General features: G+C 58.4%; 2 protein-coding genes across 4 annotated transcripts in view; both read left to right on the top strand.

Annotated features, from left to right (window-relative positions):
• Positions 1 to 2,711: 2,711 nt before the first annotated feature.
• LOC132214621 (uncharacterized) lies at positions 2,712 to 7,748 on the top strand. Its single transcript, XM_059661959.1, has 4 exons — positions 2,712 to 2,726; positions 3,289 to 3,453; positions 5,445 to 5,563; positions 5,657 to 7,748. The coding sequence occupies exons 1-4, from the start codon at positions 2,712 to 2,714 to the stop codon at positions 7,746 to 7,748; spliced, it is 2,391 nt and encodes a 796-aa protein (XP_059517942.1).
• A 7,175-nt stretch (positions 7,749 to 14,923) lies between these two features.
• GRID1 (glutamate ionotropic receptor delta type subunit 1) overlaps positions 14,924 to 24,967 on the top strand; it is a 617,880-nt gene continuing 607,836 nt past the window's right edge. For 2 of the 3 annotated variants that reach the window (XM_059662031.1, XM_059662030.1), the window contains exons 1-2: positions 16,146 to 16,583; positions 18,489 to 18,644. In XM_059662031.1, the coding sequence (XP_059518014.1) occupies positions 16,505 to 16,583; positions 18,489 to 18,644 (235 nt within the window). In that variant the 5' untranslated portion in view covers positions 16,146 to 16,504. Of the gene's footprint in view, positions 15,473 to 16,145; positions 16,584 to 18,488; positions 18,645 to 24,967 lie in introns of those variants that run through there. The other variant, XM_059662029.1, reaches the window with a different exon arrangement.

Genomic DNA, 24,967 nt, shown 5'->3' with positions numbered 1-24,967 from the left:
ATGAGGACAGTGGGGGGGTAAGGGCAGAGGGTGGGGTGGGAACCGGGTGGAGGGGAGCTATGGGGGAAAAAAGAGGAACAACTATAATAATCTGAACAATAAAGATTTATTTTTTAAAAAAAGAGTCCAGAGACGAAATATAATTTTGAAAGGCATTTGGGGGTCAGAGGAGCCTAGCTAAAGAAACTAAGTTCTCCTCATGTCAGGACTACATGCTTTTTATTAACACAAATTGTCCTTAGGTGAGGTAGATATACACTTCAAAGGGTCAGGGTATTGCACAGAGTCCATTGTCAGAATGGAAGAGTTAGGGCTGTTCAGGTGTTTGGCCAGTAGGAGGCAATAACATGTAGATTAAGATGCCCTGAGCTGTCTGGCAGCAAGCAATGATTTTAATGCATCCTTTTCAGGTTTGGGGAAATGCCCTGGCCACTCCAGACTCAGCCCTGCTGTCATGCTGGAATTGGCTCCCGGCAGAATCTGCTGTTTTTTCCCCAGCTGCTTTTAAGATTTTTCTGTGTCTTTGGTTTCTGTTGTTTTGCGATGAAGTATCCAGGTGTAGGTTTCTTATTGATTATGTGACTGACTGGGACTTCCTTCAAGGGCACAGCGGACAGCTGTTAGGAGTGGGGGACTGTGAGACCAATTCTTTCTCTTCCAGGTAAAAACAGCCGGGAAGGATGGCGACTGCCTGGTTTAGATGAGCAGCCATTCCTAGACCCACGGGTGTAGCCTGGGCCAGGGGCTCCTGAAAACTTGGCTGCAGCCCTCGTGCTGGCCCAGGGCCCAGGGGAGGGGCCTCCCTGGGAGTCAGGCCTGCGCTGCTCACACAGGGAGGAGCCGGGCCTTGCCTTCTGCAGGACAGGGGGCTCCATAAAGGGTTTCTTTCATTTACTTTAAATTTGTTTTCAGTTACACTTTATATTCAAGATTATTTTGCGTTAGTTTCCGGTGTGTTAGACAATCCTATACTTTACAAGTGGTCCCCTTGACATTTCCAGTTCCCACGGGCACGGTCATTACAATACTAGTGACTGTGTTCCCTGAGCTGTCCTTTGCACCCCCTGACTAGTGTAACTAACAACTCGTACTTCTTAATCCCTTCACCTTTTTCACCCCGCCCCCCAAACCCATCCCTAATTTACTTTTACTTTTATTGTGACGAATACACATAACATACCATTTTCCACCTTAACCGTTTTTAAGAGTATAATTCAGTGGCATTAAGTGCATTCATATTGTTGTGCAACTATCCCCAGAACTTGTTGATCTTTCCAAATGGAAACTCCACGTCCATTAAATGTCCACTGCCCTCCCCCCCTTCCTCGACCCCTGGCACTCACCACTTCACCTTCTGTCTCTGAATTTGACTTCTCCAGATACTCGGCATGAGGGAAACAAGGGGTCTTCGTCTTTTTGTGACTGGCTTATGCACTTAGCATAATGCCCTCAGGGCTCATCCAGGCTGTAGCATGCGCTAGAATTTCCTTTTTACAGCTGAATAATATTCATTGCATGGACAGACCACCTTTAAAAAACTATCTGTCGGTGGACACTTGGGTTGCTCCCACCTTTTGACTATTCGAATGCCACAAACATGGTATATAAATATCTCTTTGAGGTCCTGCTTTCAATTCTTTTGGGTATATACCCAGAAGTGGAGTTGCTGGATCATGTGGTAATTCTATTTTTAATCTTTTGAGTAACTTCCATACTATTTTCAAGGGGGCTGCATCATTGTTCATTCCCACCAACAATACACAGGTTTCCAAATTCCCCACATTTTCACCAACCCTTGTTATTTTGTATCGTTTTGGTGTTTTTTTCTCCTTGTGGGTGTAGGTAGTATCTCATTATGGTTTTGACTTGCATTTCCGTAATGATCAGTGATTTTTAAACACCTTTTCATGTGCTTATTGGCCATTTGCATATCTTCTTTAGAGAAATGTTTATTTAAGTCTTTTGCCCATTTTAAAATCTTGTTGTTGACAGGGTGTCAGACTTGGACATCTGGTTTGGAGAAAATGGAGCCTGAAACGTCTGCAGCGACATGGGGAGAGGAGAGGAGGTGCTGGGGGCAGCACCGCCGCTGTGCACGGAGGCCTCACCAAGGCCCCGGCCCCCTTCCTGCTTGGGGTCTTGGTGGGCCTATGACAAAGGCACCCAGGTCATTTCTTTGGGTCCTGGGGTCTGCGTGGACACGGGGAAGGCTCAGGGCAGCCCCAATTAGGCCCACACAGAGCATGGTTCATAACCGGCGGAGGACACTTGTCTGCCCCTCGGCAGCAGTGGCCCAGCCAGAAGGGCCCAGCTCTAGATACTGTAGAGCAAGCATGTCAAACTCAAAGGCTAACACGGGCCAGATAAACCAGCTTCAAGTGTATGTAGCCGCAAAAAAACAAAAGCTTCAATTTTCATAGAAACAGTTTATTTCAATAGAGACATGCTGAATACAAAGGGCTGAAATAAACGAGTAATTGTTTACATAAAATAATAGAATATTTTAATAAAAATTAATATTTGTTATTGAACATTAACTTACCAGACACTGAATAACTGCACAAATTAATAAGCATAACGCAAATAAACCTATTTTTCTTATTCTCCGAAAGAGAAATATTTCCTGTTGCCCACACCAAACAAGTCAGTCCAAGACTAATGACGTGGCCATTGGCTGCTAAAATATTCGCTGCTGGTATTAGTGGAGAGAAATGGCGCACCTGCGTGTAAGGCCCGTAAGGGAAATGACTGCAACACGATTATAGTCATCAGTCATTAGCGAATGTTGTAGTTCGTTATTAATAATTATGTATAACAGGTTGTTGTAAAAATTAAGTTAGGAAATTTTTATTAAAACGTTTCTTACATACTGTTATATTGGCTGGGCCGCAAAAATATCCGTTGTGGGCCACGTGTGGCCCGCGGGCCGCGAGTTTGACACGCTTGCTGTAGAGTGGCTGTGTGGGGACACCTCAAGGCAAAGGTTCCCTCTCCCTTTCTGACTCTCAGGTGGCTCAAAGGCTGTCGGACTCTGCAGCCAGACTGTCTGGGTTCAAACCCTACTCTGCCACTTAATGGCTGGGCAAGTTACAGAGCCTTTGTACCTGTTTCCCCTCTGGTATAGGGGAATGATTAGCAGGCCTCCTTATCAAGGCGGGTGAGGATTAAAGGAGCGAATAATGTAGGGCATTGGGCCGGCGCTTGGCGCAGAGTAAGTGCTGGCATTATTGCTGCGATTTTCCTGGCGATCAGGCCTGTCTGCACTCCAGCCAGCTCTCCCCCTTCCAGGTCAAGACGCCTGTGTCCCCAGCCCAGTCCTCCGAGCGCTCCAGGCGGCCGCAGCCGGGCCTGTTCCCCGGGCCGCCAGACGGGGGCAGCGTCGCACCACGGCTGCCCTCGGGCGCGCAGCGGCCCCGCCTCGGCAGCGGGGGTGGGGGTGGGGGGCTGCGTCCGGTGCGTGGTCCCCTGGCCGGCGGGGCTGGCGGGCAGCGGGGAGCCGGTGACCGGTGGCCGTCTCTGCCCGCCGCGGGCGCCGCGGGGCCTGGGCGCCCCACCGCCTTCCCGCCACCCCTCGGCGCACCTGGCGCTGTGCCCCGCCCTCCGCGCACGCACGGCCCCCCTCTGAGAGCTGGGGGTGCCGGTGCGGTGTCGCCGGGCTCGGGCGGGCCGGTGCGGGGAGCAGGAGCGCGGGCGGGCGGCCTCGGCCTGGGGAGCCTCCGGGCGTGTGCGACCCGCGGGGCGCGGGTTCTCCCGGCGGCGGCTGCGGCTGGCTGTGTGGTCCCCATGCGAGGGCTGGTCTGGGCGTGCGGCGCCCCATTTCGAACCTGATCAGTGTCTTTGCTTGTGCTATTTCCTGACCCCCCCCCGCCCCCCCCCCCCCAAGCTCAGCCCTTCAGAGTCCTTAACTGCTCAGCGCCTGGCGTCAGCTTCCTGTCAAGGAAGGTCCCGCCTCAGTGGCTCCGGTCCTGGAACCTCAGGGACCCCAAGGGTCTAGCTCTTGGCTGTTCTTCCGACACTTCATGGAGGAGCTTGAACCCTGGCCAAGGGGACCCCATCTCCACCACGTGGGGTCACGCAGCGCCCGTGGATGATGGCAGATGCAGGCCAACCCCCGGGCCCCAAAGACCTGCCCAAAGCCACACACCGAGCAACCACCGGGAAATGCACATGAAAGCAACTGGGAGGCACAGCTTTTCGAAATAAAAAAATTAGAAATCAGGAATGCCGTGTTGGTGGAGGTGCAGAGAAACAAACACTTCCATGAATTGCTCATGAAAATGCAAAGTGGCTTAAAAAGCAGCGATGGAGAGCAATTTTGAAAATATGCATTAAGAGGTTTAAATTATGCATAACTATTCTAGGCATCTATCCTAAGGAAATAATTGCATAAGAGCTGAAAATGCCTGTATAAGAATTTTTACAGTGACATTGTTTATAATGGTGAAAATTGGAAGAAAAATGTCCCATAGCCAATGACTGGTTAAATAAAGTTTGATAGATTCATGAGATAGAACTGCAATTGGCTGTTAAAAATAATGTTTTCAGGAAACAATTTCTTGGCAGGGGGAAGTACATTAAAATGTTCATTTACTAATTAATTAATTCATTGATTTAACTGACATTTATTGAACATATAGACATGCCAGGCACTGTTCTAGATAAGGGAATACAATTTTGAAGAAGATAGGTAATATCCTTCTCATGAGGCTTACCTTCTATAGAAACAGACAATAAGCAAGTGAAATTAATTTAGGTAGTGACACTTTTGTCCACTTTGATTGAAAATATACCTGAGATACCTGGCCAGTGTGGTTCAGTGGTTGAGCGTCAACTTATGAACCAGGAGGTCATAGTTTGATTCATGGTCAGGGCACATGCCCAGGTTGTGGGCTCCATCCCCAGTGTGGGGCAGGCAGGAGGCAGCTGATCAATAAATCTCATCATTGATGTTTCTATCTCTCTCTCCCTCACCCTTCCACTCTGAAATCAATAAAAATATATTTAAAAAAGAAAAGAAAAATTATACCTGAGTAGAAAAAAGGACAGGAAGAAAAACATAATGTCAAGTGGTTATTTCTGGGTGGTATCAGTTAGGACGTGAAACTGAAAACTTTCAAACAGGTCTTAGCTGTCTCATGTGTCCAGGACTGAGAAAGCCCACCCCTGCCGCTTGTGCCCCTGCTGCCTGTGCCCCGGCTACCTGTACCCCTGCCACCTGTACCCCTGCCACCTGTGCCCCTGCCCCCTGTACCCCTGCCACCTGTGACCTACCCCCTGTACCCCTGCCACCTGTGCCCCTGCCCCCTGTACCCCTGCCACCTGTGCCCCTGCCACCTGTGTCCCTGCCGCCTGTACCCCTGCCACCTGTGACCCTACCCCCTGTACCCCTGCCGCCTGTGCCCCTGCAACCTGTGCCCCTGCCGCCTGTGCCCCCTGTGCCCCAGCCGCCTGTACCCCTGCCGCCTGTGCCCCTGTACCTGTGCCCCCTGTGCCCCTGCCCCCTGTATCCCTGCCGCCTGTACCCCTGCCGCCTGTGCCCCTGCCACCTGTGTCCCTGCCGCCTGTACCCCTGCCGCCTGTGACCCTACCCCCTGTACCCCTGCCGCCTGTGCCCCTGCAACCTGTGCCCCTGCCGTCTGTGCCCCCTGTGCCCCAGCCGCCTGTACCCCTGCCGCCTGTGCCCCTGTACCTGTGCCCCTGCCCCCTGTATCCCTGCCGCCTGTGCCCCTGCCCCCTGTGCCCCTGCCCCCTGTATCCCTGCCGCCTGTGCCCCTGCCCCCTGTACCCCTGCCACCTGTACCCCTGCCACCTGTGCCCCTGCCACCTGTGCCCCTGCCACCTGTGCCCCCTGTACCCCTGCTGCCTGTGCCACTGCTGCTTGTACCCCTGCTGCCTGTGTCCCTGCCGCCTGTGCCCCCTGTACCCCTCCCGCTTGTGCTTCTGCCACTTGTACCCCTGCTGCCTGTGCCCTGCCACCTGTGCCCCCTGTACCCCTCCCGCTTGTGCCCCTGCCGCCTGTGCCCCTGCCCCCTGTACCCCTGCCGCCTGTGCCCCTGCCCCCTGTACCCCTGTCGCCTGTGCCCCTGCCACCTGTGTCCCTGTCGCCTGTGCCCCTGCCACCTGTGCCCCTGCCGCCTGTACACCTGCCGCCTGTGCCCCCTGTACCTCTGCTGCCTGTGCACCTGTTGCCTGTGCCCCTGCTGCCTGTACCCGTGGCCTGTGCCCCTGCCACCTGTGCCCCTGTGCCCCTGCCACCTGTGCCCCTGCCGCCTGTACACCTGCCGCCTGTGCCCCCTGTACCTCTGCTGCCTGTGCACCTGTTGCCTGTGCCCCTGCTGCCTGTACCCGTGGCCTGTGCCCCTGCCACCTGTGCCCCTGTGCCCCTGTCGCCTGTGCCCCTGCCCCCTGTATCCCTGCCACCTGTACCCCTGCCACCTGTGCCCCTGCCACCTGTGCCCCTGCCACCTGTGCCCCCTGTACCCCTGCTGCCTGTGCCACTGCTGCTTGTACCCCTGCTGCCTGTGTCCCTGCCGCCTGTGCCCCCTGTACCCCTCCCGCTTGTGCTTCTGCCACTTGTACCCCTGCTGCCTGTGCCCTGCCACCTGTGCCCCCTGTACCCCTCCCGCTTGTGCCCCTGCCGCCTGTGCCCCTGCCCCCTGTACCCCTGCCGCCTGTGCCCCTGCCCCCTGTACCCCTGTCGCCTGTGCCCCTGCCACCTGTGTCCCTGTCGCCTGTGCCCCTGCCACCTGTGCCCCTGCCGCCTGTACACCTGCCGCCTGTGCCCCCTGTACCTCTGCTGCCTGTGCACCTGTTGCCTGTGCCCCTGCTGCCTGTACCCGTGGCCTGTGCCCCTGCCACCTGTGCCCCTGTGCCCCTGCCACCTGTGCCCCTGCCGCCTGTACACCTGCCGCCTGTGCCCCCTGTACCTCTGCTGCCTGTGCACCTGTTGCCTGTGCCCCTGCTGCCTGTACCCGTGGCCTGTGCCCCTGCCACCTGTGCCCCTGTGCCCCTGTCGCCTGTGCCCCTGCCCCCTGTATCCCTGCCACCTGTGCCCCTGTCGCCTGTGCCCCTGCCGCCTGTGCCCCTGCCGCCTGTGCCCCTGCCATCTGTGCCCCTGCCGCCTGTACACCTGCCGCCTGTGCCCCCTGTACCTCTGCTGCCTGTGCACCTGTTGCCTGTGCCCCTGCTGCCTGTACCCGTCGCCTGTGCCCCTGCCACCTGTGCCCCTGTACCTGTGCCCCTGTGCCCCTGCCCCCTGTGCCCCTGTCGCCTGCGCCCCTGTCACCTGCACCCCTGCCACCTGTACCCCTGTCGCCTGTGCCCCTGCCGCCTGTACCCCTGCAACCTATACCCCTGTCGCCTGTGCCCCTGTCGCCTGTGCCCTCTGTGCCCCTGCCCCCTGTATCCCTGTCACCTGTGCCCCTGTCGCCTATGCCCCCTGTACCTCTCCCGCTTGTGCTTCTGCCACTTGTGCCCCTGTCGCCTGTGCCCCTGCCGCCTGTGCCCCTGTCGCCTGTGCCCCTGCCGCCTGTGCCCCTGCCCCCTGTGCCCCTGCCGCATGTGCCCCTGCCGCCTATGCCCCTGTACCTGTGCCCCTGCCACCTGCACCTCTGCCCCCTGTGCCCCTGCCGCCTGTGCCCCTGTCGCGTGTGCCCCTGCTGCCTGTGCCCCTGCCGCCTGTGCCCCTGCCGCCTGTGCTCCCGCCGCCTCTTGGCCTCTCAGGCTCCGCAGATGGCAGCCTCTCCTGACTCTCTTCTCCACATCCAGGCAGCCGAGGGGACAGGGAGCCGCGGCTCTCCCCCAAGGTGCTGCCTTCTGGTCCTGAGGAGCGGTGCTCTGGCCCCTTCCCTGGCCAGAAAGGCCAGGGCTCTCCTCGCTGGAGGAAGGCCAGGAAGAGCACGGCCTGGTATTGTGAGTGACTGCAATTTCTTCCTTCATCTTTTCTGGCATTTTCTATCAAACTAGATAATCAAACAAGCGTTTGCCTAGCCGAGGGGTCGGCAAACTTTTTGACTCGAGGGCCACAATGGGTTCTTAAACTGGACCGGAGGCCGGAACAAAAGCATGGATGGAGTGTTTGTGTGAACTAATATAAATTCAAAGTAAACATCATTACATAAAAGGGTACGGTCTTTTTTTTCAATAGTTTTATTCATTTCAAATGGGCTGGCCTAGCCCGTGGTCGGCAAACTGCGGCTCACGAGCCACATGCGGCTCTTTGGCCCCTTGAGTGTGGCTCTTCCTAAGCCTTAGGAGTACCCTAATTAAGTTAATAACAATGTACCTGCCTATATAGTTTAAGTTTAAAAAATTTGGCTCTCAGAAGAAATTTCAATTGTTGTGCTGTTGATATTTGGCTCTGCTGACTAATGAGTTTGCCGACCACTGGCCCAGAGGAACAAAGGACTTGCTATGTTTTAAGACGTGGGGTGGGTGTGGCTTGCCACAGGGGAGCCAGAGCAGAGTGAAGGCAGCTGCAGGTGGACGCAGACACACGGAGAGGTGCCTAGGCCTCTCCCATCGATTCCTGTCCCCTGCAGTCTTTTTTTTTTTTTTTTTTGGTTATTTCCTTAGACCAAGAGTCAAACCACCCCCAGAATTTTTTTTTTTTATTGCTGAAAGAATTACAAAGGGTATTACATATGTGTCCTTTTTTCCCCCCCCGCCCTTAACAATCCCCTGGCCGCCCCTACCCCCCAGTGTCTTATGTCCCCCCTGCAGTCTTGTGCCCCCCTCTCCTGCACCCCTCCCACAGGCCAGCACAGCTCTGAGAATGGGGTGAAGTGCAGACCCCTGGCTGCCCAGGGAGGCCTGCTCCCTTCCGGCTGCCTTCGCTCTCCATTGCAGCAGCCTGGGCGGGGGCAGGGCTGGCCCACTGCCCTGGGGCCTTTTTCTTGAAACCAGCTGAAGTTTGTTCCCACGCACAGGCCGGTGGCCCACGCCAGACCCACCTGGATTTGCATCCTGGCTTCCTCACCGTGTTCATTTCCTGTGGCAGCTGCATCAAATCACCACAAACTGGGTGCCCTAAAACAACAGGAATGTGTTCGGTCACAGTTCTGGGGGCCAGAGTCTGAAGCCTGGCAGAGGCTCTTGGGGAGGACCCATGCCTGGCCTCTTCTGGCTCTGGTGGCTGCCAGCGTTGCTTGGCTTGTGGCTGCATCACCCAGTCCCTGCCTCCATGGCCACATTGCTTCTGTCTGCATCCACCTCTGCCTCTCTTCTAGGGACACTTGTGATGGCATCTAGGGCTCACCCAGGCAGTCCAGGACGCTCCCTCATCTCAATCGCATCTACGAAGACGCTTTTTCCAAACAAGGCCACACTTACAGGTTCCAGGGATCAGGACCTGGATGTCCTTTGGTATATACGTTTTAGTCTGCCACACCCATGAGCTGTCCAGTGACCTTACTGCTCTGATCCTCAGTGATTTCATCTGTAGATTGGGGATGAAAACTGTGTTTTCACAGGGTCTTGTATAATCACCAACCGTATGAGCAGGTGACAGTAGGACCCGGCCTCTCTGTGGTTGAGCCTTGCCCCTTCCCTCCGGCCTCCGAGGGCTGTTCGTATCTCCTGGGGCAGCTTCTTCCTGCCTCCCCATTGACCACTGGCCTGTCCTGGTTCTGGAGACAGTTCAAGAGGACCTGGGAGGCCTGTGTCCTCAGGGCCTCTCTTCTGAGGCCCCGTCCTCATCTCCACCCATTGCTCTTCCTTGCCAGCCAGCTCCCGGCATCGAGGTGGGTGCGGTGCTGTGGTGCGCAGGCTTGGCCCTTGGCAAGGGTTAGACACGTGCAGGCTCCCCTCCTCCTCTGCGGCCTCTTCTTGGAGCTTCTGCTCCCTCCCACGCCCACGTGTTCTCCCACACCAAACCTGGTCTTTCCGTTTTCTAGGTAAATGTCCCGAAAGTTAGGGACCTTGCCCGAGGCTGCCCAGCATGTCAGCCACGGGCCCGGGCCTGGGCCACCTCCCCTCCTCTTCTGGAGGAACTGGGCAGGCCCTGCTCCAAGTTGAGACCCAGGAGCACCCCTGGAGGTAGCACCGTCACCGCTGGGTGCTAAATGCACCGTGACACTCAGAGAAAATCACTCACAACCTTGCTTCATTGCCTGATGGAGGAAGAGGTTTCCAGGCCAGCAATCCTGCTCTTGGCCGTGGGTGTGTCCATGAGCAGGGTGCCCAGACCTGCTAGGGGCTGCAAAGCAGGAGGGCTGGGTCTGGGGGAGGGGCTTTTTGCAGATGAGCCAGGGCTCCAAGCAGATGTAGCTCCCCCTTTCTCTGCCCGCCCCTGGGAAAGTGGGGGCTCAGCTCTGAGGGGTGCAGGCCCAGGCTGTGGGAGCTGCTGGGCTGTGCTTGACTTAGGATGGGAAGAGATGGGATGGATGGGCCTCTCACATTCATGTAACCAAGTGTCTGGGGTCTCCACGGCGCAGCTCCGAGCCTGGTGTGCAGCTGACACTTTGTGCCCCATCACAGACATGGAGCAGGCTGGGGTGAGCCCCAAGGCCCACCTCACCTGTGGGCACCTACAGCCCCTCCCTGCAGAGGGCAGAGGGCCTATGGCTGGCACAGATGCCCTGTTCAGAACCAGGATGGGCCAGTCTCCTGTGGGCATCCTGGTGGCTTGACCCTTCTGTCTGAGGCTGCTGTGCAGCAGCCTGAGGGCTTCCCCAGGATGCCTCTGGGGACACGTGGGTGACGGGGCTCTGGCTGCTCTGTACCGACCTGCCTGGCAAGGAGAGAGTCTGGCCCCAGGACCATTCGGGCAACTTCCATCCTGGCCCCTCACTGACTCCTCTTCACATCTTGCCGCCCTAACCTCTGCGTTCCTTTACTAGTGTGTGCTTCTCCTGTGGTTCTCTGCATGGACTGTGGTTCTTAACTTGGCCACGGCCACGGTTCAGCTTGCGTGGAGTGCACTGCAGGGACCCACTGCAGCAGGTGGCAGGGGCAGGAGGAGCCTGGGGCAGGCGAGAGGGGCGGGGGGGCCCCTGTGGTGCTCCGTGTCCTGGGTCTGCAGGGCTGTGACTGATGAGGGTGAGGGGGCTTGCCTTTAGCTCTGGGGATAGACGGGCCAGGATTTGGTTTCTTGCCACTTGGTCCTACCTGAGGAGGTGGGAGCTCCCCACATGTAAAAGAGAAGAGTTACAGAGCTCAGGGCTGGGGACGGAGGGAGGAGCCTCAGGCCTTGTAGCTGGGAACAGGGACCCTAGAAAGCAGCCCAGGGGCTCAGAAAGAGACTCTTTGGGGCTGCGGGTTCACACCCAGCGGTTCTCAACCTGTGGGGCGCGACCCCCGTGGCGGTCGAACGACCCTTTCACGGGGGTCGCCTAGGACCATCCTGCATATCAGATATTTACATGACGATTCGTAACAGTAGCAACATTACAGTTATGAAGTAGCAACGAAAATAATGTTATGGTTGGGTCACAACATGAGGAACTGTATTTAAAGGGCCAGAACGTTGAGAACCACTGCTTTAGACTCTCAGTAGCGGAACCCTTTCTTCACGCACAATGGGCACAGGGCATCCATGTGCAGCGATGGAGGTGGGGGGGTTGAGAGCCCCAGAAGGCCTGCTCCTCCAAGAACTGCTCAGACCCAGGTGGGGGACGCACACCTGGAGGGTCCCTGCTCCTGGGGTCCCTCCTGGGAGCTCACCTTTTGCTTCCCTTTGTATGTGTAAAACCTTTGTGCCGACTCCGCCTGCCTCTCTGGCCTCGGAGGGGCCTGAGGAAGGGCTCGGCTTTGCTGGACTCACTGGGCCAGGGGATCCCTGGGGGTCAACATGAGGACCCCAGTGGGCCTGGGCTGGCGTCTGGTCCTGCCACCCCCTACCTGGAGACATGGGTCCAGGGAGAACCTCTGCAGCTCCAGCTTGTTTTTGTGAAGGCAGCACTGTCACCCAGGTAGCTTTTGGGACGATCTTTGTTCTGAGCAGACGGAGCGCCCCATCCCGGGCCTGCTCTGGACTGTATGTCCAGAGATCCCTGTGTGGCTTCCTTCCTCCTCACTGGCTGTGGGGTGTGGCATGTGGTGCTGGCCTGTGCCATGGGCAGTGCAGTGGAAAGAAAGGCACAAAGGCCGGCTGTGGGCAGAGGGGGCGGGCACATCCATGGGTCCTGCTCTGGTGGCTCCTGCAAGGTGGGTGCAGGGAGGCCACCCTCAGGCCATCGCCCCCTGCCCCTAACCTTGGGAAAAGCGAAGGCCGGATGAATAGAAGGAATAATAGAATGAGTGATGCAAAAGATTGTCAGCCTGGGAAATTGAAAATAAAAACTATGAGGCAAACCCAGTAAAAATAAAATAAAAAATAAAAGAAGCTCAAATGAAGTAAATACAAGCTGAGAAACAGTAAAAGCGAGATGAAAGAGTTTAGCAAGATGGGGAAGGAAGACAAAGCAGAGGTGAAGTAAGCAACACAGGGGCTGTTCTGTTTTTTAAAGAAAATCCTGGTGGGGTCAGAGGGATTTCCTGAGCTCAGTCCTGGCGAGGGTGGGTCCCTGGAGCCCAGGGGCAGGCCCAGCCCGGGGCTCTGGCTGCAGGCTCCAAGCCTGACTCCTTCTAAGCTGCTGGCTGGCTCCTCTGGGCCTGGGCCGAATTGTCCTAGGAATCCTGGGCTGGCTCCACGCTGGGGAGAGGGGCAGTCGGATACAGTACGTGTCTAGTCGGGGGCTCTCCAGGAGGAAATGACTGGGGAGGGGGCACTCCTGCAGGGGCTGTGCCAGGGCAGCAGTCCCCTGGGAGGGTCAGGACTCCAGCCGGCCCTTCCTTAGTCCCGTTATTGGTGGAGTGAAAGCAAAGTGAGAGAGAAAGGAGAGGTGTGCAACTCATTTTAAAAAAACTTTCTTGATATTTTGTAACTTTAAAATAATGTCCATATTCTTTACTATGGCCAATGAGGTCCTGGATGTCAGAGCTTTTGCTATTCTCCAATCTCATCGTATTCACCTCTCACCCTCATACCTGCTGCTATCACTTGGATGGGTAATGGCATCTCATACATAACACACCCAACCAGAACGCTCCACTTCCTCCCAGTGCTCCTTCCCCACCTCAGTAAACAGCGCCATCACGACATGTCTTCATTGTCTGGACCAAGCCCAGCAGCAGGTCCTGCCAGCTCCACCTTGGAAGTGTGCAATGACAAAGCTTTAAGTTGCAGTGGTTGTGGCTTCCAGTGGCCCACGGCAGCCTCTCTCCCTGCCTCAACAGTTCACCTGCAGCTCTGGCAGCAAGCTCCTGGCCTCCAGGTGTTCCAGCTGAGATTCCCGGTGGGCCCAGTGCATTTTTTGCACCCCTTTCAGTTTCCTTGTGTAGAGTCACTCTGAAGATCTCTTTAGAAAAAGCAATCATTTGTGTTGGCTGAACTCTGCAAAAGAAGGATTTATTGACTGAGTTTCAATTTCCGTGGGTACACCGTTGTGTAGCGAGGAGCAAAACCAATAGGACTGAGTCCTGGGTCTGCCAGCAACTCACCTGCTGCCTTGGGCCAGTCCCTTCTTTCTCTGAGCCTCAGGCGTCCCCTCTGTGAAATGGGTATGCATCACGTGAGACAGAGCTTGCGAATCTGGCTTCCCTAGCCAGGTGGTTACAGTAGGGGTGAATTTGTTCATTGGGGAGAGCTGCTTCCAGAAGCTTGATTTTGGCAGGCAGCTTTTGCAGTCCCAGAGGTTATCAGGGCTTAAAGGGACTGGGCTGGCCAGGATCAATAAGTAATTAGGGGCTTGATGAGCCTGATAGAGCCCCAATAAAGTCTCTGAATCTAGCAATCCCGACTTCAGTTTGCAGCGAGGATTCAAATCGTCTTGCTTGAGATGGGTGTGCAGAGGGCCCAGCGATCTCTGGGCCTGCCTCCCAGCTCCAGGGGACAGGGGCCTATGCAGAGGGCCCTCGCGGCCAGGCGAGGGGTGCCCAGGGCGTTCCGGTCTGGCAGAGGACACTGGCCTGGCCTGGGAGCAGAGATGAGCATCTGGGGATGGGAAAGGACCCCACACTGTGGGAAATGGAGGGGAGGGGGTACCCGGGACAGGAGGTGAGGCTGCCCAGGCCAACAGCTTCCAGGAGATTCCAACCTGAGTCCTAGCCTCAGGTCCCAACCAGAGGGACCTCATCATCCAAACCAGAAACGGCCAGAAGTCTTCCCAAAACTGCGTGTGTTGGTGGGTTGTCTTCTTACTATTTGGGAGGGTCTGAGGCTTGTCTAGCTGCAATCATGCTTCCCCCACCTGGCATAACACACATCAAGAGAAACTTCTACCTGGGTGAGAAGTGTCACACGCTGACCCTGCTAACACCTGCAGGGGCTCACACAAAGTGGGGGGCCCTTGATACTGTGGCTCTTGACCTCAGGTTTGAGCCCCCGACCACACCCACCATCCTCCCAAAGTGGAAACAGTCACCACAGGAACCAAACTGTTATATAATAAACCCCCGACTTCCCTGCTCCCTACAACCAGCGAACGGTGGTGGGACTGTGAGGGGATGAGCATGGAGGCTTGCGGTTGGAGAGGCTGGGGGCATGCATGTTGCACAGTTCAGGCTCCTAAGGCAGGTTTCTTGAGGAAGTGCTTTTGTGGGGGTGCCCCTCAGCCTGGTAGCCTAGCCTCCCGCAGGCACAGGCATTCCTTTGCTCACCCGCCAGCCTCCACATCCCGGAGCTCACGTTGCCTGCCTTGTGGCTCCTTGCCGGTTCTCCCAGCCAGCTTCTCTTCACCAGGCTGCCCTGCCCAGCGAGTCAGCCCATCAGCCCACTGCAGAGGCGGCCTCACTGCTCTCTGAGCCTGCTCCCACCTGCACAGGCTCCTCCCCACCTTTCCAAAGTAAAATTTGCTCACAGCTTGGGACACACACACACACACACACACACACACACACACCCTTTTCTTCCTGCCTTGGCTGGCTAATTAGCGTTCATGCCTGGAAGCCTCCCTTCCGCTCCCAGGGTAGCTCCCACTCAACCTTTAGAATGTCACCTTCTCCAGGACGCCCTCCCAGACTCTCCCTCCCAAGCGGTCTCAGAGCCCAGGATGCTTGTGCATACGCAGCTCATTCGAGGTCCTTGCCCATCTTTTAATGATCTGTTTTTTTGTGTGTTCGCCTTTCCCACTGCGCGGGGAGTTCCAGGTAAGGGGTGTTGCACGCATGGCTTGGAGCAGGGCAGGGACCAAGGGGCTCCAGGGCTCGCGGGAGCGGCGGCTTGCATGGGGGTTCTGCCTCGGGCGCCCGGCCGAGCTTCCGTGGAATCCGGGTCTGGGTGGCTCAGCTGCCTCCCCGAAGCCTTGGGTGTGCCACGTGGAGCCCGGCTCGCTCCGGGCGGGGGCGGGTGTGAAGCTGCGCGTCCCGCTCGCCGCCTCTTCCCAGGCTCGAGCCCAGACAGCTGAGCGCTGGGCTGGCGGCAGATGGGGCATTCGCCCGGCGGCGGAGAGGGCCCGTCGGCCCGGCGCGCCGCGTGGAGCCGGCCCCCGCCCAGGTTCGCGCGCGAAGGATCCATGGAGCCCGAGCCTCGCCGCTTGGAAGGCTCCTCACGTCCAGGCGCCGCGGTCACGGCCGCGCCGGTTTCCGGCCATGAATTGAGCTTCAGAGTCCGAACCTCCCGCGGACTCCCGGCTGAGCGCGGGCCCCAGGGCGGGGGCGGGGCGCCCGCAGGACCGGGCGACAGGCTAGGGTTCGAGCTCGCGGTCCCCGCCCGGCTCGGCGACGCACGCCTGAGGCCGGTCCCTTTGACTCCCCGGGCACCCCGTGCCCGCTCGGCGCCCCGCCCGTCTCCGCCGGCTCCCTGGATCCGGTTCGCGGGGCTCTCGGCCCCAAGCTGGGGGGATGCCCGAGACGCTCCAGGCTGCGGCGGGGGCGCCAGGCGCTCCGGGGCCTCCGAGAGCGGTCGGGTGCGGACCCTTCTCCATCCCCTCGCCCCCGGCGCATGGGGCGCGCGGCCAGGGCCGCCGGGTCACGGCGCGCCGCGGTGCGGGCCTCCGAGCGTCCCCAGCCGCGAGCGGAGCACCCGGCGCCCCTCCGAGCCGCCAGCGGGCAGCGCCGCGCGCGAGGCGGAGGCTCCGCAGTCACGTGGCCGCGGGGAGGGCGGGGGGCGGAGGGCGGGAGCGCGGGGGGAGCCGAGGGGCGGGGAGGGGAGGGGGCGTCCTCCGCAGTTCGCTCCCGGCCGGTCAGACACACCGCGGTCCCGGAGCCGCCGCGCCCGCCGCCCCGCCGCCTCCGAAGCCGCCCGAGCCGCGGGAGCCGCCGCCCCCGCCGCGCCGGCCTGCACTCGGGCTGCCGCCGCCGCAGCCACCGCCGGAGCCGGAGCCGGAGCCGGAGCCGGAGCGGGAGCCCGAGTGCGCGGGGCTGGGCTGGGCTCGGGGTGCCGGGCGCAGGGGCGGGCGGCGGGGAAGACGCGGGCGGGCCGGCTCTCCCGGGGGCGGCCGGGACTGCACCCGGACGGCGCCTCCCGCTCCGCGCTGCCCTCGGCCTCGCCCCGGGCCCGGGCGGATGAGCCGCGCGCCCGGGGGACATGGAAGCGCTGGCGCTGTGGCTGCTCCCCTGGATCTGCCAGTGCGTGTCGGTGCGGGCCGACTCCATCATCCACATCGGTGAGCGGCGGGCGGAGGCTGGGCGGGGGCCTCGGCGGCGCAGGGGGTGCGCGGCGTCCAAACTTGGTGGTTCCCGGGTCCGAGGGCCCGGCGGGCGCTGCTCCACCGAAGGGCCGCGCCGCGCTCCCGCGGGCCCCGCTCCCCCGGCTCCAGTCCCCGCGCGGGGCCCGCGGCCTCTGCCAACACCGAGGCCGCGGCTGCGGGAACCGGCGCTGGACCTGCGCCCAGACCCGCGCCCCCAGAGGAGCCGTCGGCGGTCCGGCCAGCCCCTCGGCGCAGCTCGAGCCGCGGGAGCCGGGGGCTGGCGCGGCCCAGGGCTCGCCAAGTTGCCGGCAGGATCGGAAGAGGCCCCAGCGGCTCCTGTGTGCGGGTGGGTGGGTGCTGCCCGCGGGCTCGCTGTGTGCGCCCCTGGCACCGCGCTGGTGTCGCTGCGAGAGGGCGTTGGGTGCGGGGCCGTCCGAGCCTGTGTGGTGCGTGCCAGCCTGGCCGCCAGCCTGTTGGAGTGGACGGCATCTGCCTGTTTCTCCGCGTGTCAGTGTGTGGGGGTGTGGATGTCTGGTTGTGGCGACTGCAGCCCCTGGGCAGTCGGAGTTGCCCGGTCCACCTTGGGCCGCTCGCCCTCCGGGGGTGGGAGCTGGGGAAGCAGAGCGGAGGCGGCGCGGGGAGTGCACTGAGCGGGAGGAGGTGGATGGGGGAGCCCGTGGGGAAGGTGGAGAGCGAGGGGAGGAGGGGCCGACGGAGGGGAGTGTGGGAGTTGGGAGCAGCCGGGAAAGGATTCCAGGACTTGGGCTGGTGGGGGGCTGACCGCGGGCTATTGGGTGAGCCGCCCTGCAGTTGCCTTTCCGGAAGTTGGGGAAGACCAGGGAGCACCACTGGGGGTTCGGAGGTGGGGGAGAAGGTGGGACAGGCGGGGCGGGGAGGGGGTGATGGGGATGGGGGGGGACCAGGCCTGGGTTTGGTGAGCTGCATCACCCCACCCCCAGCCGGGGCGGGGTTGGGGGGAGAGGGTGTCAAACCAGCTTCCCGCGGGGGAGGGGGGCTCGGGGCTCGGGGTCACCGGTCAGCATTGCGGCTCTGGGTGTTTGTGGAGCTGGGGCCTCCCTCCCCTGCCCCCGCCAGCTCCAGGAGGGTCATCGGGCTCAGCTCTGGGGCCGTGGGGACCCTGGGGGCCTGGCCAGGGTGGGATGACCCGGCGTTGCCCAGGCTGCAGGGCCAGACCAGGGCGAGGGAAGTCAGAGTGGGCCAAGGAGCGCTAAGCTTGCAAAAGGCCAGCCAGAGGCCACCCGGAGGAGAGCTTGGTGGTTGAGGAGGCTCTGTCAAGGCCCGCCCGCACCCTTTGGCTTCCCAGCCCTGCTGAGAAGGGGGCAGTCCCCTCCCCTCAACTTTTGCGCAGGAGGACGCTGGGAGGGAGGGGGAGCAGGCCCACTGGGCAGAGTTGCCGGAGTGGGACTGGGACTGAAATGCTGGTACCCAGGGCCCTTGGGTGGGAGAGACAGGGACCTGCGTGCTCGCCTCCACACGAAGGGGACTGCAGGGCGGGAGAAGGCATTGTTCCCTCTGGGGACTGGTCAGGGGACACTGCCTGTGGGGAGCTCTGTGGCTGTCAGGGCCGTGTGTGCTGCCAGGGGCCACTCCAGCTTGGAGCAGTCAGTTGTGTGGGGCACGGCTGGGTCAGGAGGTGGCTTGGCTGTGAGATGCCTACCTGTGTGGCCTGGGTGGCCGCGTGTGCCATGTGCATGTGGAACTCCTGCCAGCGGTGTGCACATGGGCACTGTGTGGGCCGTCCTTGCTGGCTGTCTTAGGAAAGCCTTCACTGTCCTGAAAGGCCAGTCCGAACCCACCAGCGGCCTGCCAGCCGCGGGGGAGGGGGGTCCTCAGGCCTGTCCTGACCCCTTCCCCCTCCAGGTGCCATCTTCGAGGAGAATGCGGCCAAGGACGACAGAGTGTTCCAGCTGGCCATATCTGACCTGAGCCTCAACGATGACATCCTGCAGAGCGAGAAGATCACCTACTCCATCAAGGTCATCGAGGCCAACAACCCGTTCCAGGCCGTGCAGGAAGGTGAGTGGCCGTGGTGCCCAGGGCTCCTTGGGCCGCGGCCTCGAGGCTGCGCAGAGAGGACCCCTGCGGGTTGCGAAGGGCCTGGCCACGGAGCCCGTGCCCTGGGCAGCTGGAAGTGCCCTGCACTGGGCCGGCTGGGCTCCTAGGAGCGTGTGGCGAGTTGTGCGGCCACTTCCCACTGGGTCGGTGCGTGTGGCCCCGCGCTGGGCGCGCAGGAGTGACTGGCTCAGGGTCTTTGTTTCTGAGTGTTTGTGGGTGGGTGTGCTTGATTCCAGGCACCCCTGACCTAGATGGCTGGTGTCTTCCTCACTTCGGCCTGGCGAGGGAGTGAACCTGTCGTCTCCCCTCTCCCCTCACACTCGGTGCGTGCCCAGCGCCCCCTCAGTGCCTTGGCGCCACGTTTCGTTTGGCCTTGCTTATCGGCCTGGTTTGGAGGAGCCGGTTTCTCAGCTCCCGCTGTCTCCGCCTGGGCCGGGGGTGGGCGCTGTTTGACCAGGAAAGGAGAGGAGGAGTTGGGCCAGGCCTGGCTGCAGGTAAACCCTTGCCTGCGCCTGGGGTGGTGGGGCACAGCCTCTGCCTCAGACAGGGCCTGGGGCGGGGGCAGCAGAGTTGGACGGGCGGAGGTGGCAGGCAGCCTTTGCCCTTCCCTCCTCCTTCTGGGCCCCTTCTTTCTCTCCCAGCTGGCTCTAGGCTTGGCTCTGGAACCCGGCTTCCTCCCCTGTCACCCACTTCCTGGCCAGCGCCTGAGGCTCCCCGCCCCTGACATCTGCCCAGCCCTGGCCCCTTTCCTCTCCTCTGCCTCCCTCTTGCATCTAGACTCTGAGTGCTGAAGACAGAGAGCACAGCGGTGGGCGCAGAATGTGGGGGCTTCTCCCAGGAGCAGCTGGAGCACAGGGTGTAAGGAGAAGGTGGGGTGAGGGGCGCAGGCAGCTTCCCCCTCCCCCAGCCCCCTAGGCCCAGGGTCCTCTGGGTGCCATGGCTCAGTTTGGCTGTGGTTTCTTAGGTGCCGCAGGTAGGGGACTCCATGGAGGCTCTGGTCCCGGTCCAGAAGGAGGGAGCTTGCGTGGGAAGAACTTTGGCTGCAGGAGGTCTTCCGGGAGTCGGCAGAGAGGGAGAGCCCACCTGGGCCTGAAGGTCCAAGGAGGTCGTGAGGGGTGATACAGAGCCAGCGCTCTGAGTTTTGGGGTGGCTGTGAGTGGGTGAGGCTGCTGTTGCCTGTTACGGGTGCTGTGCTTCCAGCAGTGGCAGACCCCCATGGTCAGATGTCGACTGCGGTGCGGGAGGGGGATCCCCTGTCCTTAGCGTCTGGTCCCACCAGCAGTGCCTGCCTCCACTTTCCCTGCTCCTGGATTTCTTTTGTGTGCCCTCGTGAACGTGGGCTCCATTCAGGGCGGGTGTGCTTGCTCAGGCAGCACCCACCCAGCTGGAGTGGGGATCTGGGGTGACATAAGCTTTTCCCAGTGCCTCCTGCTACCTTGATACTGTCCCCCACACCTGTCTCTGCGAACATTCGTGCTTTGTCTGGTAGCTGAGTTCAGAGAGGGGCCGCACCTGTCCCTCTCCCGGGAGCTCGCCGTGCTGTGGGACCCTGCCTGTGTTCCCAGCGTTCACCAGGTTTGCCATTTGGGAATGAAAGTCCTAGTGCTGTGGATGTGCTGAGGAATCCTGGATCTGGACTTGAATGTAAAATTTGATTTTTAACTGCTGTCAACTAATCAACAACTTACCAACAGAGTACAGGCCGCACACAATTAGCTGTGGGCCGTTCAGCCTCACGCCCAGTGTGACTCGGTCCGGGAGACACAGGGCTCCCCCAGGGACTTGTTCTGTCAGAGACCTTGCTTTCCTGAGGCAGTTTCTCTAATTGTGTAACTGGAACAACACCTCAGCCCCACGACGGTGGCTGACGCGGCCTCCTAGTGGTGTGGGAGGGAGTGTGTGCACAGCCGCTGAGGCCGTGGGGCCGGGTGCAGGGGCACTGACCAGGTGGTGCTGAGCTGCTGCTGCCCGGAGGGTGCGCTGGTTAACGCGGGCAGGTGCTTTCAGTGTCTGAGCTGTGTGGGCAGCCGTCCGTGTCATCCTGTGCCCTTGCGAAGAACCTTGCCGGTGAGGGGTGGGAGGAGCCAGCCCCTCCTGGGCCTGGGACTGCAGAGCAGCGCTCAGAGGCTCCTTTTACCTGGGCTCCGGGGCAGGCTCTCCACTTGCTGGGTGTCCTTCCTTCTGTGCCCTGTGGGGTGCTCTCCGTCGTGGCTTGGCCCTGCTGGCTGGCTATCTGATCTCTTTGGCCTGGATGCTCATTGCAGCAGGGCATGGGTGGCAGACACAGTTTGGGTGGGATAGGAAAGGACTTCTTGGTGGGGGAAGAGGCCAAGGGTGAAGGGGCAAAGGCGGACTGGGGTTTAGTCTCCATCGTGGACTGGGGAGCATCAGTGACCGCCTGTGGATTGGGGATTGAGCTGGTTCTGCCCCCATTTTAGTCCAAGAGACAGCACCATGTGGATAAGGAGCTTGGTTGCTGGAGCCCCAGGAACTCTCTTCAGACCCTGCTCGCCTCCCTTGCAGTGGGACCGGGGGGAGTCCCGGCCCTGCTCTGAGCTGCCGTTGCCACATCTGCTAACGGGAACAGTGATGGAACCTGCCTCGGGCGTGTTGTGAGGATGCACTGAGCGGGTGTGCGGACATGTCTGAGGAAGGCCTGTGGTGAGAGTGCGGTGAGCGCCTTTCCCTCTCCGTGCCCCGCTGTGAATTCATCTCACTGCTTTGAGGCTGTGGATAGCTTCAGCTGCATCATTTCTTCAGCTAGTGGATATCTTGAGAGTGGACCCTTTTTACTTTCAGCTTTTTACTTAGCTTCCACCCCCAATTATTTAAAAAAATACATTGCTACAATGAGCATGAATTAATTTAATAATGTGAGAGAAAGGACAATGCAGGTTCATTCCATAAAATGTGGAATGTACAGGAAGCATCAGGACAGTTTATATTTGGGAGAAATTAGGTTTATAACCTTGCAGTTCACCCAAACCTTCCTTCCTTCCAGGTCTCGCTTGATTCTCTGTCAGACTCATAGTTAAAATGATGAAAACTGGAAATAACTTCTTTCAGACTAAAAATATTTTGTTTTTTAAAATACAATAAAGTGCTATTAAGTTAAAAAAAAAAAAGCGAGACAGGACAGCATCATTCTGAATTCTCCGTCTGTTGCGCCCCTCTCGTTCCCCCACCATATTTTACAAATGCCGAGAGCTCCATCCTGTTCAGGTCTAGATCCTGCTTTTCTATTTACCAGGTCAGGGACTTCTGAAATCACCGTGAAGTATTTGTAAACATTACTTTCAGCGGCTGCATATGTTTTTCAATATTCAAAACAAGTTATTGTTTAAAGAGTGGAACCATTTATGCTGAGATATGCTGAAGTATTACTGGAGAAAATCAGAAAGTACTTTGAATTTGGTCCTGTGGTTTATACTTACGGTTTCTGTAGGCTGTTTGTATAAGCTCCGTACAAACTATGTCCTGAGGTAGTTGGTCAGCCAGTTCTTTCACCTTGATGTAAAAGAACGGGTTGCATTTAGTGAAATATGCATTTGATGAGGATTTAAAGTAAGCAAGTAACAGAAATGATTCTTAAATCTTTAAAATGTTATATCTTAGAGGGAGGTAAATGTGAGGAAAAGGGGACATCTGTAATACTTTCAATAATAAAGATAAAAAATGTATCTTAAACTTACCAAAGTCCATATAACAAAAGTGTGAAGACTTGTCTTCTAGATACTAGAAGAGATACTAATCCTATATAATAAAAGGCTAATAAGCAAATAGACCAAACGTTGGATTGACTGGTCACTATGATGTGCACTGACCACCAGGGGGCAGACGTTCAACACAGGAGCTGCCCCCTGGTGGTCAGTGCGCTCCCACAGGGGGAGCACCGCTCAGCCACAAGCCGGGTTCACGGCAGGTGAGCACAGTGGTAGTGTTGGGAGCCTCTTCCGCCTCTGCGGCAGCGCTAAGGATGTCCGACTGACGGCTTAGGCCTGCTCCCTATCAGTTGGACATCCCCCAAGGGCTCCTGGACTGTGAGAGGGCACAGGCTGGGCGGAGGGGATCCCCCCTCCCAGTGCACGAATTTCATGCTCCAGGCCTCTAGTTTGTTAAATAAAAAAATTTCGTATTGTTTTAAAGTGCCTGCTCAAGGAGAAGATTATATAAATGCATGAATGTGTAAAAGAACTGGCTGAGTTCTGGCCTCCTCTATTCACAGTATTTTACTGTGAGTGAAAGACTCAAGTTATGGGTTATGCTGTAGAGATATGTCATTGAGTGGAAAGGTAACAATTTAGGGAAGAAGAAAGAAAAAGGAACATATATGAGGCAATATTCCTTTTAGTTACAATAAGCGCAAAAGTATTTTAGGAAGATAAGGTAAAATTCACCAAAGTATAGCTTGGTGTTCACAGAATAAAATGAAGAAATAATGAACTAAAATGAAAATAAAACTGAGCTTTTGATGGCCATCTGATGGTCTTGTTCATTTTGTGTTGGTCACGTCTAGGTCGCCCCTTGCCCTCTGACACCAGGCTGGTGCGTAGATGTTCTGCAGGAGAGGGTCCACCTCCCCCTTCCCAGCCCCCGGAGGCCGCCCGCCTTGCTCAGCCCCTGGCCCCTTTCTCCATCGTCCAGCCAGCTCTGGTGGGTGGGGGCCGCACAGCCTGTCACTCTGGCCTTGCTCTGTCATCACAGCCCCCTCTCCACCTCTGCTTCTCCGCCTCCTTCTTCCTGGAACTCGTGGGCCCACCTGGATAACCCAGGATGAAAGTCAGCAGATCAGCAGCCAGAACTGCACCTGCAGCCTTAGTCCGCTTTGCCACGCGGCCGCACACAGCCACAGTTCCGGGGGTAGGACCTCGGAACTTTGTGGGCTGTTCGCTGCTTCCATGTTGGCACACCTGTCGGTGCCCAGCGTAGCCGGTGCATGCTGAGCGCCCTTCCCTTTCTCACGGTTGGCTTACTGGGTGGCATCCTCTTCACTTGGGAACGATAGCCATGTGTCCATGTCTGCCACTCGCTCTGGAGACACGCACCCTGAGCCCGTGGGCCTCTGCGACTCACCCGTGCTCGCTCTTCATGACACCCATGCGCTGCGCCTGGAAGCTCTTCTGCCTAAAGAAGTTCCTAAAGAGTCTGCTTTAGGCCCCTGACCTCCTTTCCTACCTGGATAGGTTTTTCTCCGACCCCTCTCTCTTCCCCTGCCCTCTCTCACCACCGCTACCTCACCACCCACCAGGGTCCACGGTGGCGCCTTGCAGAGGCCAGTCTCGCGTGAGTGCCACACGCAGTTGCTCTTCCTGGCCCCGCAGGGGCTGCTGCAGCGATGCTTTCAGCCTGAAGATGGCTGTGCCGTGGCTGCGGGCACTGGTGGCCCCTCACTGTGGTTGGGCTGGGGCCGGGGGACCATCTAGTTCTCACTCTGGATCTCTCTCAAGCCTGTGGCTGTGCAAAGGAATGACTGCCATTTCCCTGAACTGAACTCCCGGCTTCAGAGGTCTCTTTCATTCTAGGGCCCCTCCTGTGCGTGCACACACATGCACACATGCACATACACATGCACACACATGCGCACACTGTCATCTTATAGACTATCCTCCTGTCCCACCACGTCCTCTTATTTGGTTCTAGAGGCTCCCTTTCAGAGTTCCTGTTGCCGTGACCTTGCTCCCAGAGTGGGAGGTCGGCTTCCCTGGCGGTGCACAGGTGGACCCCTCAGGCAGGCGTGTGGGCAGGAGGCTGAGGCTCTAGTGAGACCCGTGTGTCCTGGTGCTGCTGTTCCCAGGACCTTCAGCAGCCGTCCTGTCGGAGCACGGCTTGGGCCGCTTCTTCAGGTTCCCCCTGGAGGAAGCGAAGGGTGCTACGTGGCACTCGGAGCCGCACCTTAAACGGCAGACAGGCTGTCTTTCTGCGTTCTTATAGATGCCAAGTCCCCTCCCCGCCGTCTTCTTCCTTACACGGCCTTCTCATGACCCAGAAGATGCCATCTCCTAAACCAGGGGTCCTCAAACTTTTTAAACAGGGGGCCAGTTCACTGTCCCTCAGACCGTTGGAGGGCCGGACTAGGTTTAAAAAAAAACTATGAACAAATTCCTATGCACACTGCACATATCTTATTTTGAAGTAAAAAAGCAAAACGGGAACAAATACAGTATTTGTATTTGCATGTGGCCCGCGGGCCGTAGTTTGAGGACCCCTGTCCTAAACACTTGAAACATCCAGTCTGCACTTCTTGTTCCCAAACCATTGCTAACCCAGTCTGACCCCTGGGGTGA

This window comes from Myotis daubentonii, chromosome 13 (assembly GCF_963259705.1).
Source record: "Myotis daubentonii chromosome 13, mMyoDau2.1, whole genome shotgun sequence".
Classification (NCBI taxonomy): domain Eukaryota; kingdom Metazoa; phylum Chordata; class Mammalia; order Chiroptera; family Vespertilionidae; genus Myotis; species Myotis daubentonii.
The sequence above is the reverse complement of the archived record's forward strand: the minus strand, read 5'-3'. Positions and strand labels throughout refer to the sequence as shown.

Coding starts and splice junctions, on each gene's coding strand:
- LOC132214621 (XM_059661959.1), top strand. Junction 3,454..5,444: donor GGGGTGGGGGGCTGCGTCCG/GTGCGTGGTCCC, acceptor CCTGTGCCCCAG/CCGCCTGTACCCCTGCCGCC. Junction 5,564..5,656: donor CACCTGTGTCCCTGCCGCCT/GTACCCCTGCCG, acceptor CCTGTGCCCCAG/CCGCCTGTACCCCTGCCGCC.